General features: G+C 49.2%; 2 protein-coding genes across 3 annotated transcripts in view; one reads left to right on the forward strand and one right to left on the reverse strand.

Annotated features, from left to right (window-relative positions):
• Positions 1–10242, forward strand: part of IGF1R (insulin like growth factor 1 receptor) — a 321518-nt gene extending 311276 nt beyond the window's left edge. For both annotated transcript variants that reach the window (XM_082617555.1, XM_082617556.1), the window contains exons 20-21: positions 357–491; positions 8212–10242. In XM_082617555.1, coding sequence (XP_082473681.1) covers positions 357–491; positions 8212–8593 — 517 coding nt within the window. In that variant the 3' untranslated portion in view covers positions 8594–10242. The remainder of the gene's footprint in view (positions 1–356; positions 492–8211) is intronic.
• A 4459-nt stretch (positions 10243–14701) lies between these two features.
• PGPEP1L (pyroglutamyl-peptidase I like) overlaps positions 14702–17992 on the reverse strand; it is a 52189-nt gene continuing 48898 nt past the window's right edge. Inside the window, exon 5 of the mRNA XM_082617562.1 lies at positions 14702–16706. Within this exon, the coding sequence (XP_082473688.1) occupies positions 16685–16706 (22 nt within the window). The 3' untranslated portion in view covers positions 14702–16684. The remainder of the gene's footprint in view (positions 16707–17992) is intronic.

Below are 17992 nucleotides of genomic sequence, written 5' to 3' on the forward strand. Positions count from 1 at the left end.
TGTCCCAGCCGGGCCTGGGGACCAGCATTTGATTATTGGTGGTATAAAAGCACATCAGGGAGACACTGCCCTGCAGGGTCCTGGCTGGGCTGGGCCCTGAACTCAGCTTGCCTGGGGCTCCCATTGGAGATCACGTGCTCGCTGGCTGTTCAAGGGCCCTGAACACTCCCTCCCCTCAGCTGGCAGAGCTGTGCCACCAGGGCTGCATCGACTCTACGACACATGAGGATGGATGTTCCACACTTAGCCCAGGGCCTGGCTCGCTGCCCGACATGCGCTCAGTCGCCCAAAGGGAGAGGGCTGTGTGGCTCTGTCCACCCCTTTCCGAGCACCTCACGTTTCTTTTCTCCCTATAGGTCCTTCGGGGTCGTCCTCTGGGAGATCGCCACGCTGGCCGAGCAGCCATACCAGGGCCTGTCCAATGAGCAAGTCCTTCGCTTCGTCATGGAGGGCGGCCTTCTGGACAAGCCGGACAACTGTCCTGACATGCTGTATGTATATGCTGGGCCCCTCTGGCCCCGGTGGGTGCTTGGATGACCAGAGCAGTTAAGAAGAGGGTTTATCCTATGGAAAGAACCTGTCCCTTTGGGCAAGTGCCTTAATCCTGCCCCATCTTCCTTAATCCTGGGGTTCGGATTTGCAGTTTGCATTGTGGTTTCTCAGGCCAAACGTCTTTGTGAAATACTTGACCAAAGCAATCCCTGCTGGTCTGCTCCAGGCAGAGTTTTTTTTTTTTTTAAATGCAGCAACATGACACTGATTACTCTTAAGCCACAGTCCCCGGCTGCTCCCCAGCCATCAGCAGGGCTCCTCCAGGCCTGTGGGGGTGACCTCAGACCTCCTTTTGCAGGCGGTTCCAGGATGCTGCCACCACCTGCGGTCCCCCCATGTTTCTTTCCTGTTAAGTGTTTACAAAAGTCATAAAAGGCCTGTGAGTGGCAGGCTCTCAGCAGCCTCCTTCAGTGGCTGTGCCGACCTAGAGGTGGTCATGGGGCCTCCCGGCAGGCACAGCCCTGGCATGTAGCTTTCTGTTCCTGAGATCTGTCAGATAACGGGAAACAGTCCGTGACGCCTCGTGGGCCTCCCTGCTCAGTGTTCTTAGGAGAAGCCCCTCTGTCAGTGGAGGTCAGAGCTGCTGAAGGTGTGAGGGTGTGCAGGTGTGAGGATGTGCAGGTGTGCTGTGGTTGGGTCGTCAGGTGCAGACAGGTACAGATGGGGAGCAGTGGACTTGCTTTCGACATGCACATTAAGGCAGGGCTCAAGATTCTTCTGGATCCCAATAGGTAGAAGGTAGGCTACCACTAATACTTCAAGACCAATGCAGGAATTTTCCAGAAGTGCTTTTCAGGACAGATTTGGCCTCACATTGGAAAGGGCCCCAGAGGAGCTGTTGGGCTGTCTCCGTGTCTGTGTGGAAGGCTCTACCCAGATCTGCCACCTACCCGCGCACCAGCCTTGAGTGAGCACTGACTTGGGCAGGGCCCCGTCATGGTGGGCTGATTTACAGATGTGAGTCAGATGCCATGTCGAGTGGGTACCAGGGAAATCGGCCCCAACAGCCAGGAAAGCTCTGTTCATTTGGTCTCCCAAGGTTTCCATGGATCAGGAAATGGGAGTGCTGGCTCCTCTGCTCAGTCTGACGAGGTTGAGATCAAGATGTCAGCCCGAGCTGCGAACATCTGAGGCTCAGGAGCCTCCCTCTCCCAGGCCCCTTCAGGTTGTTGGCAGGAGTCAGCCCCTTGTGGCTGTAGCAGGGTCTTGCTAGCTCTCAGCTCCCAGTCCTTGCCACACTTCCCCTCCATTGACCTTCTCACAACAAAGCAGCTTTCTTCTTCAGGGCCAGCAAGAGAATCTCTCTGCTGCTTTTTGACATTTTTTTTTTTAACCTGATTAAGTCACATCCACCCAGGATAATCTCCCTTCTGATTAACTTAGAGTCAATTATTAGAAACCTAAATGGAGGAGTGAAATCTCATCACATTCACAAGTCCCTCCCACTCAGGTGAGGGGATCATACAGGGCGTTTACACCAGGGGTGGGAATCTTGGGGACTGTCTTAGAATCTGACTGCCTTAGCCTGGGAAGCAGAAACCATTGTCCTGTCAATAAACCAAGGTTTTCGGGGTCTTTTTAAAGCACTTTTAGTGTAGCTTCCAAGACTGAATCCCTAAGCTCCAGATAGAGGGCGAGGGTGGGGAGTGGGGGTGGAACTTGTGCTCCTGACTCTGACTGCACTGCTGCTTCAGGGGTACATTAGCTGGGTATCCTGCTCTTTAACTGCTGCCTCTGAGCATTTGCTCAGCCAAAGCCTGTTCTATCCCAGGGACAGCTTGCATGGAATTAGGAAAGAGGCCAGAGAATGCTGCAGGAAAGGGAACATCTTTGCCTCAGAGTGTGTGTGTATGTGTGAGTGTGAGAGAGAGAGTGTGTGTGTGTGTGTGAGAGTGTGTGTGTGAGAGTGTGTCTGTGTTAGAGAGTGTGTGTGTGAATGTGTGTGTGTGTGTGTGTGTGTGTTGGGGGGGTACCCACTGATCATCTGGCATGGGCCGGGACTAGGAAACCTGCATGTGTCCTGGACGTGGGGCACAGGATACACCCACACATGACAGGAAGCTCCACTCCTCAGAGGGCTGTGCATAAGGGCACAGTGGGCGTCCTGGATCCCTCACCAACAGACTCCCTAGTACAGCCTCTTCAGACTTCAGGACCCAAAGATGGAAGAGGTGCACACGGCCACTTAGTGCATTTTCTTGCCCCTGGCGGAAACTCTCCCTCTCTCCACCTGTGTTAGCTTTTTTTATTGCAGTATAACATTACCCGAAACCTAACAGTTTAAGACAACAATAAGCATTTATTATCTCACAGAGTTTCTGGAGGTCAGGGATCCAGGAGCAGCTTAGCTGGCTGGCTCTGGCCGGGGGTCTCCTGAGGTCACAGTCTGGCGGGCAGCCGGGGCTGCAGTCATCTGAAGGCTTGACCAGGGCTGGGATCCACTTCCAAGATGCAGAACTCATGCCACCAGTTGCCACGTGAGGCCTTAGTTCCTCTGTGATGCTGCTTGAGTGTCGTCGTGCCATGCAGCTGGCTTCTTCTAGAGCAGGGCTCAGAAAACCTTTTCTCCAAAAGGACAGATAGTAAATATTTTCAGCTCTGTGGGCCCCTACGATCTCAACTGCAGCTACTCAACTCTGCTGTTGTACAAGAGCAGCCAGAGACATCACAGGAACAAGTGTGGCCATGCTCCAAGAAAACTTTATTTCTGGATACTGAAATTTGAATTTCACATAGCTTTCATTTTGTCACAAAATATTATTCTTCTTTGATTTTTTTTCAACCATTTACAAATATAAAAGCCATCCTTAGCTCAAAGGCCTTACAAAATTAGACAGCTGGCCAGATTTGGCCCACGAGCCTAGAGCTTGCCTCCCCTACCCCAGAGCAATTGCTCCCACAGCAGGGCAGAAGCCACAGTGTTCTTCGTGGCCTCGAAGTCACGCTCCACGGTGTCCACAACCTCATATGGGCTACACGGGCAGCCTTATTTGATGTGAAAGGAGATTATGTGAGGCGTGGACACCAGGAAGTGAGGACCACTGGGGTGTCAAGAGGCCAGCCACCACACCCTACTGATGACTGCCCCCCTCACGGGTGACTGTCCTCCACTTTGAACAGTGCAGCCACTGTATTCATGTCAGCCCATTAGAAGAACAACCTTCCTTCTGAGCAAAAATATAAGTAACAGAGTTTGAGGAGTAATGCCCACTGAATTGGCCTGAGCGTGTCCAGTGCCAGAAGAGAGTCTAACACCAGAAGTGGTGGTGTTTTAGCAGGTGTAGAAACAGTCCAAGAAAGCAGGTGTGAGCTTTGTTCGTGTGGTTTGGGGGTGGTGGGAGGAGAGGTACTGTTTTTGAGCTTTCTCTTTGACTTGAATAAACATTGTCTCTGAGAAATTTGTGGGACTCTTGAACTTGATCTGCACCCAGGTGACTGGAGTTTTAATATTAATTTAATATGCCTGGGAAGCAACCCCCCTGCCATGGCAAAGGCAGCATACTTCCTGTTCCCAGCATAGAGTGACAAGGAAATTTACATGGAGAGGTTACTCTGGCATATTAAGTGTATAATTCAGGAGGCATTTCTGCCTCACCATCTAGAACCCCCTTAGCAAATTTTTTCCCTTCTAAGAAAAGAACAAAGTGAAAGGAGGCAAGTCAGTTTCATAAGGAGTGTCTGTATTGTCCTTGTGAATTTATTGGTGAGCTTAGGTAAGGAAGATGTGTTCTGGGAGAGGGGTTCTTTTATTACAAAAACTGAAAGAATGGACTGTTGTTTCTCTCAGAGGAGAGGAGAGTCACTGAGCCCTCGGGAGTTGCCTGAAAGCCATGCTGGGCCTCCATGTGGGAGAGAGGTCGTGTGCTTCAGTTCCAGAGGTGTGAATGGCACCCATAGGGTAACGGGGGGCGGGTATGCAGTGGCTGCTGGTGGACCTCAGCTCAGCATCATTGCTCGGCGATGCCCGGGAGCAGATGAAACTGGCTCTTCCCAGGTAGCCAACAGCCCTGATCCCCTCAATGGAACAGGGTGCACAGCTTTAGAGGAAAGGTACCATGGTCCAGGCTGCAGAGTGTCTAGGCCCATGGGTCTCAACCCTGAGATTCAGTGTGAATCGATCAGCAAGTGGCATGAGACAGATTCGGCTTGTGGTTCAATGATGGATCCGTATTTTAAATTGACAACAAAGCTTGTCCTTAACCTCCTCTTGCACACAGGTCTCCATACTCACACCACCAATGTCCTTGAGCCCCTCTGAGTGAGTGCTGACTGCTCCAGCCCAGAGCTGGGACTGTGGGGAGTGGTCCGCACCCTCAGCAAGTGCGGTGACTGGAAGGACTGGACTCTGATGCTGGGACCCGGGCTGGAGCAGAGGTGTGCGCTGAGCGTGGACCGTGTTCTCTGCGGGTGGGACTTTGACAGTGTGACACATCAAGAGCCTCTGCCAGGGAGGCCTTCAGTGTGCAGCGTTCAGAAAGGAATTTGAACTTTTTAGCCCAGAGAGTCATCAACTCACCGATGAGTCTGAAACAAACTCAGTAGACTTTGGTTGTTTTGCAGTTTTCAGACATGGTTTTCCCTGTTGCTGATTAAAGCCCCCACATTGTCGGGAATCCTGGGCCTGTTTTGTGGGAATCCAGTGCTTGAGTGTGATCCAAACAGTCAGGAATGGCACTCATGCCCAGTTAGCCTGCAGTGGGCTTTTCCCTGGTGCATGGGCCCTACCTTAGATCTCTGCCCCAAAACAGAGTAGCGTGGGGTGAGCGGTCAGGCAGGCCCCTGTCCCACTGCCCCTCCTGGCTGAGAAGTGGTCATAAGACAGTCCTGGCTGTTCAGGGCTGCCAGGAGGGGAGGAACGGGCACAAATGAGCCCTGCAGGTCCTCTCTGGAACATGGGCTCTTTGTCGTGACAGTCCTCACCTGGACTGAGGCTGTGCCAGCACCCTAGGCCGCTTGGCCCGTGCTTGCAGCCTGCCTGCACACAGCAGGGCCAGGGATGGGGAGGGGACAGTGAGCGGGATGAGACCATCACCTGGCCTCCGGGGTCACACCAGGACAGCAGCTCCGTCTGGTCCTGCCCCTGCCCCAGGTGAAGGCTGCGTGCACGCACGCCTCCGATGCAGGCATTCAGTAAAGGACGACTCCAGCTCCCCAGAGCTGACCAGTTGTAAAAAACGTGCTTTTTTAAAGAGGAGTTTTATCAGCTCATAAATCCTTCTAAAGTCTACTGGAAAGTTTTCTTGTGGAGATAGTGTAAACAAGGTCTTGAATCCCACAGAGTAAAAAGACTTCCTTTTATGGGCAGCAGTGGAAGGGCCGTGACTCTGGAATGGTTTAAAAGTGGTGTCACGTGGTTTGTTTGTGCTGATGTCACTCACATGCCTCCCCTGCTGGTGGCACCTTCTCAGCCCCAGGCCAAGGGGCACGGAGCCAGGGCACATCACGTGTCCTTGGCCCTGGCTGTGCTTCTATTCAGGGATAAGTCAGTCGGCCAGAGAGGAAATTGCAGCCGAGCCGTGGAGAGGGATTTCATGTATTTATGGCCCTTTTTCTTTTGGGGGGGGGCGGATATGGAAGGAGGCTTGTTTGCCATGTGACCCAAGGACAAGCTGCCAGTTTATCTGCAAAGCCCGCACGACACCTGTGACTATCGGGTGGACAGCCAGGAGAGGGAGAGCCCCAGGCAGGACTGTGGTTTCTCTTGTTTAGGTTGAGAGAAAATTCCTCTTTCTGAGGTCGGTGGCGTTCCAAGTGTAAAAACACGATTCACGAGAACTCCATCCCTCCTCCACCCTCACTCGTTTGGGGACCTTGGACAAATTATTTAATCTCTTGGTACTTCCACTTCCTCATCTATAAAATGGGGCTATATTATGATACACACCTTCCCAGGCTCGTGAAGAGTAAAGCCATTTACACCCGCAACACTACCGAGAGCATTAACTAACTACCGTGTGGTTATGCTGTGACCTAGTGTAGGTGATTCAGTTGGGAGGGGAAAGAACTGGTCAGTCTTCATGTTCTGTCTAATTCTTTTTCCACTAGAGCAGGGGTGACAAGCTTTTTCTGTAAAGGCCCACACGGTAAATATTTCGGGCTTGTAGGCCAAACCGTCTCAACTGTTCAACTCATAGTTGTGGTTTGAAAGCAGCCATAGATCATATGTAAACAAACAGTGTTTCTGTTCCAATAAAACTTGATTTACAAAAGCAGGCAGCAGGCCTCCCATTCCCACCTTCCCTCAGGGTCACATCCTCTTCCCTCTGACTTGACCTGACACCATTTTCCCACATCTTTCAAGGTAGCTGGCGGATCGACATGGGAGTTTTCCTGTCCCCACAGGCTTTCTCTCCTTGGAACTTTCCCTGGGGCCAGACTTAGGCAGTTGCTCTGTCTGTCAAGTGTCAGCCTGACAGAGGCTGGAAGCCAGTTTGGGGTGCTTTGAGCTTCCTAGATGTGGGGAGTTCCATTGGCCATTTTTATTGAAAACTATCTCATTCGCCAGAAGTTATAAAACAAAACATAGAATGGAATTTTCTAGCGAGAACAGAAGTGGAAGGGAAAGCACTTTGGTCTTTTTGAGAAAGAACTGCTGGCCGGTCCCTTCTCGGAACTTTCTCCACACTCTGGCTAGCATGGACCTTTGTTCAGCCGCCTCCTTTGTGCGCCAGCGGGTCTACTTGGCTGGACCACTCTGCATTCCAGGTTAATAAGAAGCACCCCTCCTCCTGCGGCCATTCTGAATCTGGTCAGAGCCTGGGCCTTTCCTGGCTGTCCCGGCAGCACCCTGCTTTTCCGGTGCAGCCTCCTGTTCTGGGGGCTCGGGCCCGATGCCGGGTTGCTCCTTGTGGCCACGTGACTCTGAGGGCTTCCCAGGGGCTGCAGCCCAGGTGCCCTCTCTGCCTGCCCCAGGCCTGTGCAGGGACTCTGCCACCAGGCTCTCCTTGCTGGCTTGTTGGCATCTGGCTCAGGGCCCCACTGGGCCTCTCATTGGGTTCAGGGCAGCCAGGCTCCCAGGCCGGCTCTACCGCCCCAGGGCATGCAGTGAGCAGCCTGAGCCCTGGCGCCAGACATGGGTCGTGCACCCCTTCTGTCTTGCAGCCATGCTGCCTGGCACTGCCTGTCCTCAGTTCTCTGCCCGTGGTCCCCTGCCGCCAGGAGGAAGCGTAGAAATAGCATGGGTGGAACTGAAGGAGAGATCACCGTGGGGGAAAGCTGTGATCACTGCTCAGCCTTATTAGTGAGAAACCAGAGGTTTCTTGCATTCTAATTCTGGAAATAATGTTTAATCAGTGGCTGCAAGAGATGCTTCAAATAGAAAGCTGGTTTGTTTTTTATGTAAATAATACCTGTAATAGCAGACTTGTGTGGAACCTGTATTTGTCCTTCTCAGGAAGTGAAAGTTTGGGTTTTGTATCGTGGAGGGTCCTGGGTCCTGGGTCTGGATGAAGTGACTGCACTGGTGGACGTTAAGTCAGGAGAAGCTGAAGGCTACTTGCGCCATCAAGATAGAAAGCCAGAGGCCCAGAGAGGCAGCAGAACTGCTCTGGCACACTTGCTATACACGTGTAGGTGGGGAAGCCACAGCAAGTAGCCACAGGGCTGTTCGGCCACGGCCCCCTTCCAGGCTGGGCCCACCTCTGTCTGTCTTCCCCTCAGGTTTGAACTGATGCGCATGTGCTGGCAGTACAACCCCAAGATGAGGCCTTCCTTCCTGGAGATCATCAGCAGCATCAAGGACGAGATGGAGCCCGGCTTCCGGGAGGTCTCCTTCTACTACAGCGAGGAGAACAAGCCGCCTGAGCCAGAGGAGCTGGACCTAGAGCCAGAGAACATGGAGAGTGTCCCCTTGGACCCCTCGGCCTCCTCGTCCTCCCTGCCGCTGCCCGACAGACACTCAGGACACAAGGCCGAGAACGGTCCGGGCCCTGGCGTGCTGGTCCTTCGAGCCAGCTTCGACGAGAGACAGCCTTATGCGCACATGAACGGGGGCCGCAAGAAGGAGCGGGCCTTGCCTCTGCCCCAGTCCTCGACCTGCTGATCCTGGATCCCGATCCGTGCAAACAGTAACGTGCGCACATGGCGGCGGGTGGGGGGGAGAGTTTTAACAATCTATTCACAGCCTCCTGTACCTCAGTGGATCTTCAGAACTGCCATTGCTGCCCACGGGAGACGGCTTCTCTGCAGTAAACACATTTGGGATGTTCCTTTTTTCAATATGCAAGCAGCTTTTTATTTCCCTACCCAAACCCTTAACTGACATGGGCCTTTAAGAACCTTAATGACAACACTTAATAGCAACAGAACACTTGAGAATCAAGTCTCCTCTCTCTCCCTGTCTCTCTCTCCCTCTCTCTCACCTTTCTCTTTCTTTCTGCTTCATGATGGAAACACATTTGCTGCAAGCCCAGCCGGGACGCCCTTTGTATTGGATTGAGGCAACGTCTGTCCCTCCATGGCCCCCTTGAACACACCTGCCGGTCACCATAGGTCTTTATAAAACACGTTGAGACAGGATTTTTTAACCGTATCTTTAACATTTTTAGGGACATACGAAATTTACAAAGGGCCATCGTTCATCCAAGGTTGTTACCATGTTAACGCTGCCAAATTCTGCCAAAACCCTGAACTTTCTCCCTCACCGTCCCCGCACTGTTCTTTTGTTTCCAGAGGCCTGAGCGAGCATGGTAGCTAGTCACTCGTTAAGAGCCACGCTGGTGATGCCCTCCATCCAATCGTCCCCTGGTGTTCTTTTCAAGTCTCACATTCACACAGGTCTGATTGCTTTTGACGAGGTTATTGTTTGGGGGAACTGGACAGAATGAGACTTCCTCTCAGTGAAGATGGCTTCCCCGCTCCCCCTTCTGTACCCACACCTTCTAGCCCCCAGGAATTCTGGAGGAAACAGGCCCTGTCGGGAGCCTGGAAGACAGGCTTTGAGTAAAGGTCGTCCACGTGCCAGTCTCCTGTCCCCGCCCCAGCTCCCCACCTGGCCCCCAAGAACACAGATGGGAAGGGGTATCCAGGGACTCAGCCCAACTGTTTATGCAAGTTTGCAAGGAAAGAAATTCAAATACCACAACAACAGTACGAAGAAAAGCAGTAAATGGATTCAAGCATTCTAAGCTTTGTTGACATTTTCTCTGTTATAGGACTTCTTCATGGGTCTTACAGTTCTATGTTAGACCATGAAACATTTGCATACACATCGTCTTTAATGTCACTTTTATAACTTTTTTACGGTTCAGATATTCATCTATACGTCTGTACAGAAAAAAAAAAAGCTGCTATTTTTTTTGTTCTTTATCTTTGTGGATTTAATCTATGAAAACCTTCAGGTCTACCCTCTTCCCTCTCTGCTCACTCCAAGAAACTTCTTATGCTTTGTACTAGAGTGCGTGACTTTCTTCCTCTTTTCCCAGTAATTGATACTTATATAACATAATTTGCCATGAACTGTTTGATGCCTTTTTATAAATACATACCCCTCCCCGCTCCCCCTGCCCCGTTAGTTCTATTCTGCCCCATAGGCTCTGTGGGCACGAGGCTGGTGAGGGGAGCAGCTGGAGAGAAGGCGGGCGCCTGCCCTGGACCCTCTCTCCCCAGCCTGCTCTCACAGAGCATTTGAGTCTGTTACAGTGCAAGACATGATACAAACTCAGGTCAGAAAAAAAGGTTAAATATTTCGCACATCCTTGTTCAGTGTTTATATTCATCATTGTTGAAAAGTCTCACCTTCTCTTTCCCTTGCCTTTGTTTTGGTTGTGACACACATATATCTATTTTTTTAATTCTTGGGTACAACAGCAGTTTTAACTGCAGACACTAGGCATTTGGATTACTATTTTGTTTTTAATGGATATTTAACCCTTCCATCCCACGGAAAACAGCTGCTGAGTCCAGGGGTGCAGCCGAGCGCGCTCCAGTGGGCCCGTCTGCGGCTTCCCGCCACCACCCTCCAGACCGACCTCCCTGTCCTTAGAACTAGGGACTCCCCAGGGAACCCCTGGCACCGGCGGGGAGTAGGGCGCAGGGGCAGTATCCTCGGGGTGCCAGCCAGCCCGCTGCCAGCGCAGGACAGCGCAGGCGCCGCGGGGCCGAAGCCCGGTGCTCCCCTCCAGGGGACAGGAGCCCTGGCGCAAGCGCGCTGTTCCTCGGCCAGGAAGCCGTGTCCTCGGGGCCCGGGGGTCTTGTTTTGTTTAGTTTTTAGCACTTCTCACCAGAGTGATGACAGCACAAGAGTTGCTTCTGGGATGGAAACGTTTAAATTATGAGTAAGAACAAAGCTACAACATAATGATTGCTAGTTGTGACTGGAGATTAAACACAAAAAAGAAAGTTTGTAGTGCTTTTTTGCTTGTCAGTAGTTTCAGTCCCACTATTTTCTCTAGTCTCTGTCCCATAGTTTTTCCCTTAAAAAAAAAATGAAAAAAAGAAAAAATTAATTAAGAAGGTATTATATGTAGTTTTCTTTTAATTTATTTTGTGATACCAGTTTCAATCACTGTAGAGAAGCCCCCTTATGAATTTAAATACTGAGAAAAGGGTTTTTTTTTGTGTGTGTGTGTGTGTGTGTGTGTAAGACGGGACAGTTTTGGGGTTTTTGTTGGGTTTTTTTTCCAAACATTTATCTACCTCACTCTTATTTTTTATATGTGTATATATAAAAAGAATACATCTCACATTTCTCAGCACCTGACAATATGCCGTTGATACTGGTAACCTCATCCACACCACAGGCCGTACACACCAGGTGATGCAGGGAGAGGCCAGGCTGTATTCCGGGGTCAAAGCAACACTAGCTCACCTCTCCACTCATTTCGAACAGCTCGCCTTTTTCTGCGACGTCTCATTTTGCGTCGCTTCTGTTGTTCCCCTGACTCGGTATCCCAAGAGGCGGAGAGGGGCCCGGCCCGGTTGTCTTGGAAACCAGCTACTTGGTGCAGATTGGGTGGTGGACAGGGAACAGCAGTGGTTTCCAGGTCTTGAGGACAGGCAGTGCTGGGGCCGGGGTCAGGTGGTGTCTCCTTAGGGCCCCCGTTGTCCCTGTGGCCGCGGGGTGGGTGCTGGGCTTCCGGCTAGGCCGGCTCAGCCCCTCGTGCAGCCGCTTGGGCGCCAAAAGCCCGCTCCGGGTTCCTGACCTGACGGCCAGTCTCGCGTGGAATGTATGGAGAAGAGCCCCCTTCTCCCTCTCCGGGCAGTTCTCTCAACCTCACCCTCACCTCCTCCCCAGGGGCAAACAAAGACGTACCAAACCTTCGGGTTGGAAGGGGCCAGCGGTGGGCGCCGTGCCCCCGCTGGGGCTGTGCCTCATCCCCTCATCCCGCAGTTCACGGGGTGGACGGCGCACCCCCTCCAGCAGCTGCTCTCACAGGCACTAGCGTTTTTTCTGGGAAACGCAGTGGGCGTCTCCCAAAGTGTGGCGGCTCCTTTACCGTCCCAGGACTGCAGTTACACTCAGGAGCTCTTCCCTCCTGCTAGAACACCCCTCCCCTTTCCCAAGTCCCCTGGGATCTTAAGGTCATTGAGAAATAATGTTTGATCAGGGTTTCCCGCTTCCACACTGTAGGTGACCCCTTGGAATAGTGGCCTCTCCTCTCTTTTGCACATACCTACCGGTTTCCACAACTGGATTTCTACAGATCATTCAGCTGGTTATAAGGGTTTTGTTTAAACTGTCCGAGTTGTTGGTGTCACTTTTTGTTTTATGTAAGTGGTTTTCCTTTTTTAAGTAGAAAGAAAACACTAACAGTATAGTGCCCATCGTAACAAATGCTTCAGAAACACTTAAATAAAAGAAAATTTTGCTTGTGTGATGGTGCAGTCATTTTACTGGACCAAACCACCCACCTTAACTATACCAAGGCATCATCTATCCACAGTTCTAGCCTAATTTTATGCTGATTTTCCCACCTCTTCTTGGTTTCCTCCTTTGTATGCTCCAAATAACTTAAGCTGAGTTGTGGCATTCTCCATGCAGCCTCCTGACAGCAGCTCACACTGCTTGAAGTGACGTGAACCACTGAGGCACATCATTGAACTGATGTGAGCATTAAAACATGATCACACACAGCCCTTCCCTGAGGCAGCAGGAGCTGGTGTATTCTGGAGACACTGTTGAACTTCAGCTGGGTGAGACCCAGACCACCCCAGGACTCCCTTAGAGGATGTCCTGACTTTTGACACAGTTGGAATGTGCTTCCCCCTTGGAAGATAGAAGACCGTGTTCGTGGCCGACACTGGCCTTTCCTTCCAGCCTGTTTCTTATGACTTGGAACAACATTTCAATGATAGAAAAAATGGTTATTGTGGAACTAAATGGCAAAATGCTTGGCATGAATGGTGTGTTTCAGTTGGGGTAACAGAGCCAAGTATGACGCCAAACTCTAGGCCAGTTTGTTCCACCAAAACCTCTTTCTCAGCAGCCCACCTCTGCTGGCAGGTGGCTGCATGGGATGCAGGCCGCTGTTATGGCAAGGTCACACTTAGATCAGTGAGAAGGCTAGGATGCTTGGTCCAAGGTCCTCAGCTGTCACTGTTGGGTCCTCCAGCCAGACAGTGTCAAAGGCAACTCCTTTTCAAAACACAGGCGCCCTCCAGTTGACAGTAAAGCTCCATGGTATGCCTTGGCCCATTCCAGCAGTCCCAGTAATGCATTTAAGGTTTGGGGTTTGTTCTTTTGTTAATGGTACTTTTGTGTTTGTTGGCTGTCTTTTCATTTCCTGGGCTAAGCAGCATTGGGAGATACGGACCAGAGATCCACTCTTTAAGCACCAGTGATGAAAATCAAACTTTCTTACTCCACTCTGACATAGTTGGTGGTACCAATGAGAACTTCAAGAGAGGATGTTGTTTAGATTGAACCTCTGTTGCCAGAGATGCTGAAGATACAGACCTTGGAGAGGCCAGAGGGTTTCGTTTTTGGCCTCCAGCTTAGATGACTAGTTGGTCATTTAGAGAAAAAGCAGATGAACACTCCTTGATGGTGGAATGATAAGGCAGCAGGAAACCATTCTAACAGGGATCATGAATGACGTGGAGAGAGGAAGCACGAGCAGAAGGTACAGGGCTTGGAAGAAGTGTGGGCTGTGCTTGGAACTTGATGGTTTCTGAAGGTATCAGACCACATCAAGGCTCAACAGTCATCCATGGGCATTTGGTTTCAACAGACAAACCTAACATCCTACTTTGGAAACTGTTAACTGCGGAGTTCAGTCAAATTGTTCCAAGAACGCAAACTGCATCTCACCCGTCAGGTGTCAGTTCTGGGGCATGACTTTAGGGTTTTGTTTTATTTTGTTTCTGCAAGAACATAATGATCACTCATCTGTATGTCCATGTTTGTGTGTGTCCACATCTTTCTGGTAAACATCGTTGTAATTAGTCACTCATTAGCGTTTTCAATAGGGCTCTTAAGTCCAGTAGATTACGGGTAGTCAGTTGACGAAGATCTGGTTTACAAGAACTAATTAAATGTTTCATTGCATTTTTGTAAGAACATAGAATAATTTTATAAAATGTTTGTAGTTTATAATTGCTGAGAATAATTTAAAGACACTTTTTTTCTCTGTGTGTGCAAATGTGTGTTTGTGATCCATTTTTTTAGGACACCTGTTTACTAGCTAGCTTTACAATATGCCAAAAAAGGATTTTTCCCTGACCCAAGCCGTAGTTCACCCTCTTTCCCCCCATGTTTTGTGCCCTAGTTTATAACAAAGGAATGATGATGATTTAAGAAGTAGTTCTGTATCTTCAGTATCTTGGTCTTCCAGAACCCTCTGGTTGGGCAGGGGATCATCTTTTACTGGTCATTTCCCTTTGGAGTGTAGCTACTTTAACAGACTGAAAGAACCTCACTGGCCAAGGAAACAGCAGAGGTGTTGCAGCCCAGTGGTGCCATGGCACCTTCGGCATCTGGTTGGGTCGGTTTGGTAGTTGTACTGTTATACAATGCCTTGAGATGGAAGGACTCCATTGAGCAGCTAATGGTTTTCACAGTGAGCACAGCATACAGACTTATCACACAAAAGATGGTAATTCTGGTGCACGCAGGCCATTTGCTTACATGCCTCATATCATGATTAATGCTTTGCTATAACAAGGAAGAGACCCTATTTATTTTTATTTAAGGCAGAACACCGAACATAGATTTTTTTTTTCAGTACAAAACAAATTCTTTTTAATAAAAACTATACACACACCAGATTTTTTTAAGTTTGACTCCATTTCCTCTAGCTCCCAATGGGTTATTGGCCATGTCAACACAACCCCACAAAATCCCCATCATTGGCAACATTTGGGTGTTTTGCTCTACATGGGAGAAAGATCCAGAAACAATTTGGGTTTTGTTTGCAACTTTTCATTTGGATGTTTGGCGTTGCACAGACACATCCACAGGTGGAGTAGATGCTTGGCAAAAACACCTGTCTGCTTTCTAAGCCAGTGAGGTTGAGGTGAGAGGTTTGCCAGAGTTTGTCTACCTCTGGGACAAAAAAAAAAAAATCAAACCAGAAGGCGCGATGGAATGGATGCATCGCAAATAATGCATTTTCTGAGTTTTCTTGTTTAAATAAAAAAAAAGTTTTTAAAAAAAAAGGTTAAAAAAAAGGTAATAACATGGCCAATTTGTTACATAAAATGACTTTCTGTGTATAAATTATTCCTAAAAAAATTCCTCTGTTTATATAAAAAATCAGTAGATGAAAAAAATTTCAAAAGGTTTTTTTGTATATTCTGTTGTAAGAATTTATTCCTGTTATTGCGATATACTCTGGATTCTTTATGGAAAAAAAGAAACTGTCTATTTTGAATGGCTGAAGCTAAGGCAACTTTAGTTTCTCTTACTCTGCTTTTTTCTAGTAGTTAAAGTACTACATGGTTTAAGTTAAATAAAAGAATTCCGTATGCATTTTTGGTCTCTGATTTTGCCCCGCCCTCCACCCCTTCTGAGAATCACCACACTTCTGAGCAGGGAAGCTGAGCTACGTGTGGCATGTGTGTTCACACATGTCGCTGGGAGGTGTTCTGCATGAAGGCTTCGCTCTATTTCTGACAGCTGAACCTTCTCGGCATGCAAATTGCTGGTGAACAGGGAAGCTATTCTGTTTCTCACTCCATTAAATCAGCCAGAAGAACATTTGAATACATAAAATATAGAAATCTGTACTTGATTTTTGAATGATGTGTAGACTTTTCTGCTGACAAAAGTCAGGGCGGGTTTGATCTGGGTCACTCTGGGGCAAAGGACTTTCTGCACATTTTCATGTCCTTGTTGGTCTCTCACAGCCAGCACACCTCCTCAGAGGGTGCAGGTGAGGCCATAGACACGCACACAGGATGTGGCTCCCTGGCGCTGCTCAGAAATGTTAGTTACTTTCCAGCCAGCGAGCTTGGCCTGCCCCAGGGACTCTACAATCTGGGCATCATTATCTTTGCCAGGGGAAATGGTTATGGTAGGAAGTGTGAATACATGTTCTAAGGAAACAAGCTGTACATGTTCTAGAATCAAACCTGAGACACATCAGGAAGACAAGCTCATCATTCACTAAACTTAGATCATGGGAAATTATACTCCAGTAATAAAATCAGGCTACTGGACAAAGCGCTAATTAGCAAGGTGTAGGCAGCAGAAGTAAATGAAAGGCCATGCTTACTAAAGACCTGGTGAGTCTCAAATACTTGGACCTAAAAACAAAAAAGAGGGGACTCTCAAGCTTGGCATTGCCCCCGGGGTTTTGCTTACCATTGTCACGAAGTGCCTGGCACTCAGGGGACCCTTACTAGATGACCGATGACTGATAGCAGGCTCATTTCTGAGGCTTGGGTGGGTGTCTGGGCTCCAGTGGGGAGGACACAGGAGCCCAGAAGGATTCCCACGTTCCCCGGTGGGTGATGCCGTGCTTCCAGGCTGTGGAGGCGCAGTCTGCACCTGTCCTCAGCCAGAGGAGCAGCAGTTTCTTCTGAGGATGAAGGTGCTGGGTCTTTATAAGTGTTAGACCCTCTCCCCACCATGCCACTGCTTAAGCCCACAATCCAACAGGGCTATTTCCATATTTACTCTCACAGGTCCAGCAACAAGCCCACATTCAGTAAAGTTTCCTCTCATCACTGATGGACTTTCACATCCATTCTCTCACCAGATCTTCACAACAACTCTGCAAAGGAAGGATTTTTATTACTCTGTTTTACAGATGAGTAAACACGCAGATATGTCCAAGACCCCCAGCTATTAAATGACCAACCCAGGGCTCAGCCTTTTGAAGCTGTGTCAGCTTTCAAACTGTCTCAGAACTGCTGCGTATCAGCCATAACTAAACAGACCCCAGTGTGCATCTGCGGGGGATGGCAGGCCACTTAGACCAGGATGTGAACTGGACCTCTGGGGTTCTCCTTAAAAAACCTTGGAGGCCACAGAGGGGAGATGACAGGGACGTTCATCAAGAGGGAGCTCTGGGCCTCCAACTGGATGACATCTAAGAGTTTGCTTGGCGCCAAGCCATACGCATTTTACAATCTGAAATAACACTGGAGCCGGGTCCCAGAGGATGCCTGCTTGCCACCGTCCTGAGACAGAAGCTAAAATAAGGGGGTGTCCAGGGCTCTGGGTAGCAGGTGTTTGCCTACAACTACAGAAGGCTCTCCACATTAACAGCCGTGCAGCAGGACCTATGCTTGCTGGCCAGACCATCCCACCCCACTTGCTGCCTTTGATCTGCTACAGTAGGACTTTGATCTGTTTTATGGCAAGTGAGCCAGTTTCATTTGCAAAGGGGTCCTGTAAAGTCTATTACAAATGCACAAGTGTGCTGGAGGGCTAATGGTAAAGTGAGTTCCTTTGCCCAGTTCCTTTGTTATAAGGTGCAGCTGCTTTTTCTTACAGTGAATAAATCTGGGTACTAAGTGATGATTTTTTTTAATGGAATTAAGTGGAAAATGATAGCTGTGAGCATACCAACATAAGAAGAAATTTCCCAGAGGTTAGCCACCTTCAAGCTCTTTCTCCAAAATACAGTGTTGTTAATGGGGTTCCCAATGGAAATTTGCCCCCAGAAAACACTGGACAAGTAAAACCTTGTTGTGAACAGCTTGGAACTGTGTCATAAAGGCAAAATGAAAGATGAAAAGGGGAGGTTCTGTTTCTTAAAAGGTAGGGCTAACACTGACCATGGCAGAGAAGCTAAACCCAGCTATTAACCTTTGCTTTAGGACCAAACACTACTGGGGGAGTGTAAAGTGATACAGCTGCCATGGAAAGCAGTATAGCAGCTCCTCCAAAAAAGTAAACATAGAATTACCTTATGATCCAGCAATAGACACACATACACACACACACCAGGATTCTAACAGATACTTGCACACCAGTGTTCATAGTAGTAGTATTCAAAATAACCAAAAGGTAAAAGCAACCCAGTGTCCAGCAAAAGATGAATAGGGCAAAAAA

The sequence above is a fragment of the Mesoplodon mirus genome (assembly GCF_964341445.2).
Source record: "Mesoplodon mirus genome assembly, chromosome: 4".
NCBI lineage: Eukaryota > Metazoa > Chordata > Mammalia > Artiodactyla > Ziphiidae > Mesoplodon > Mesoplodon mirus.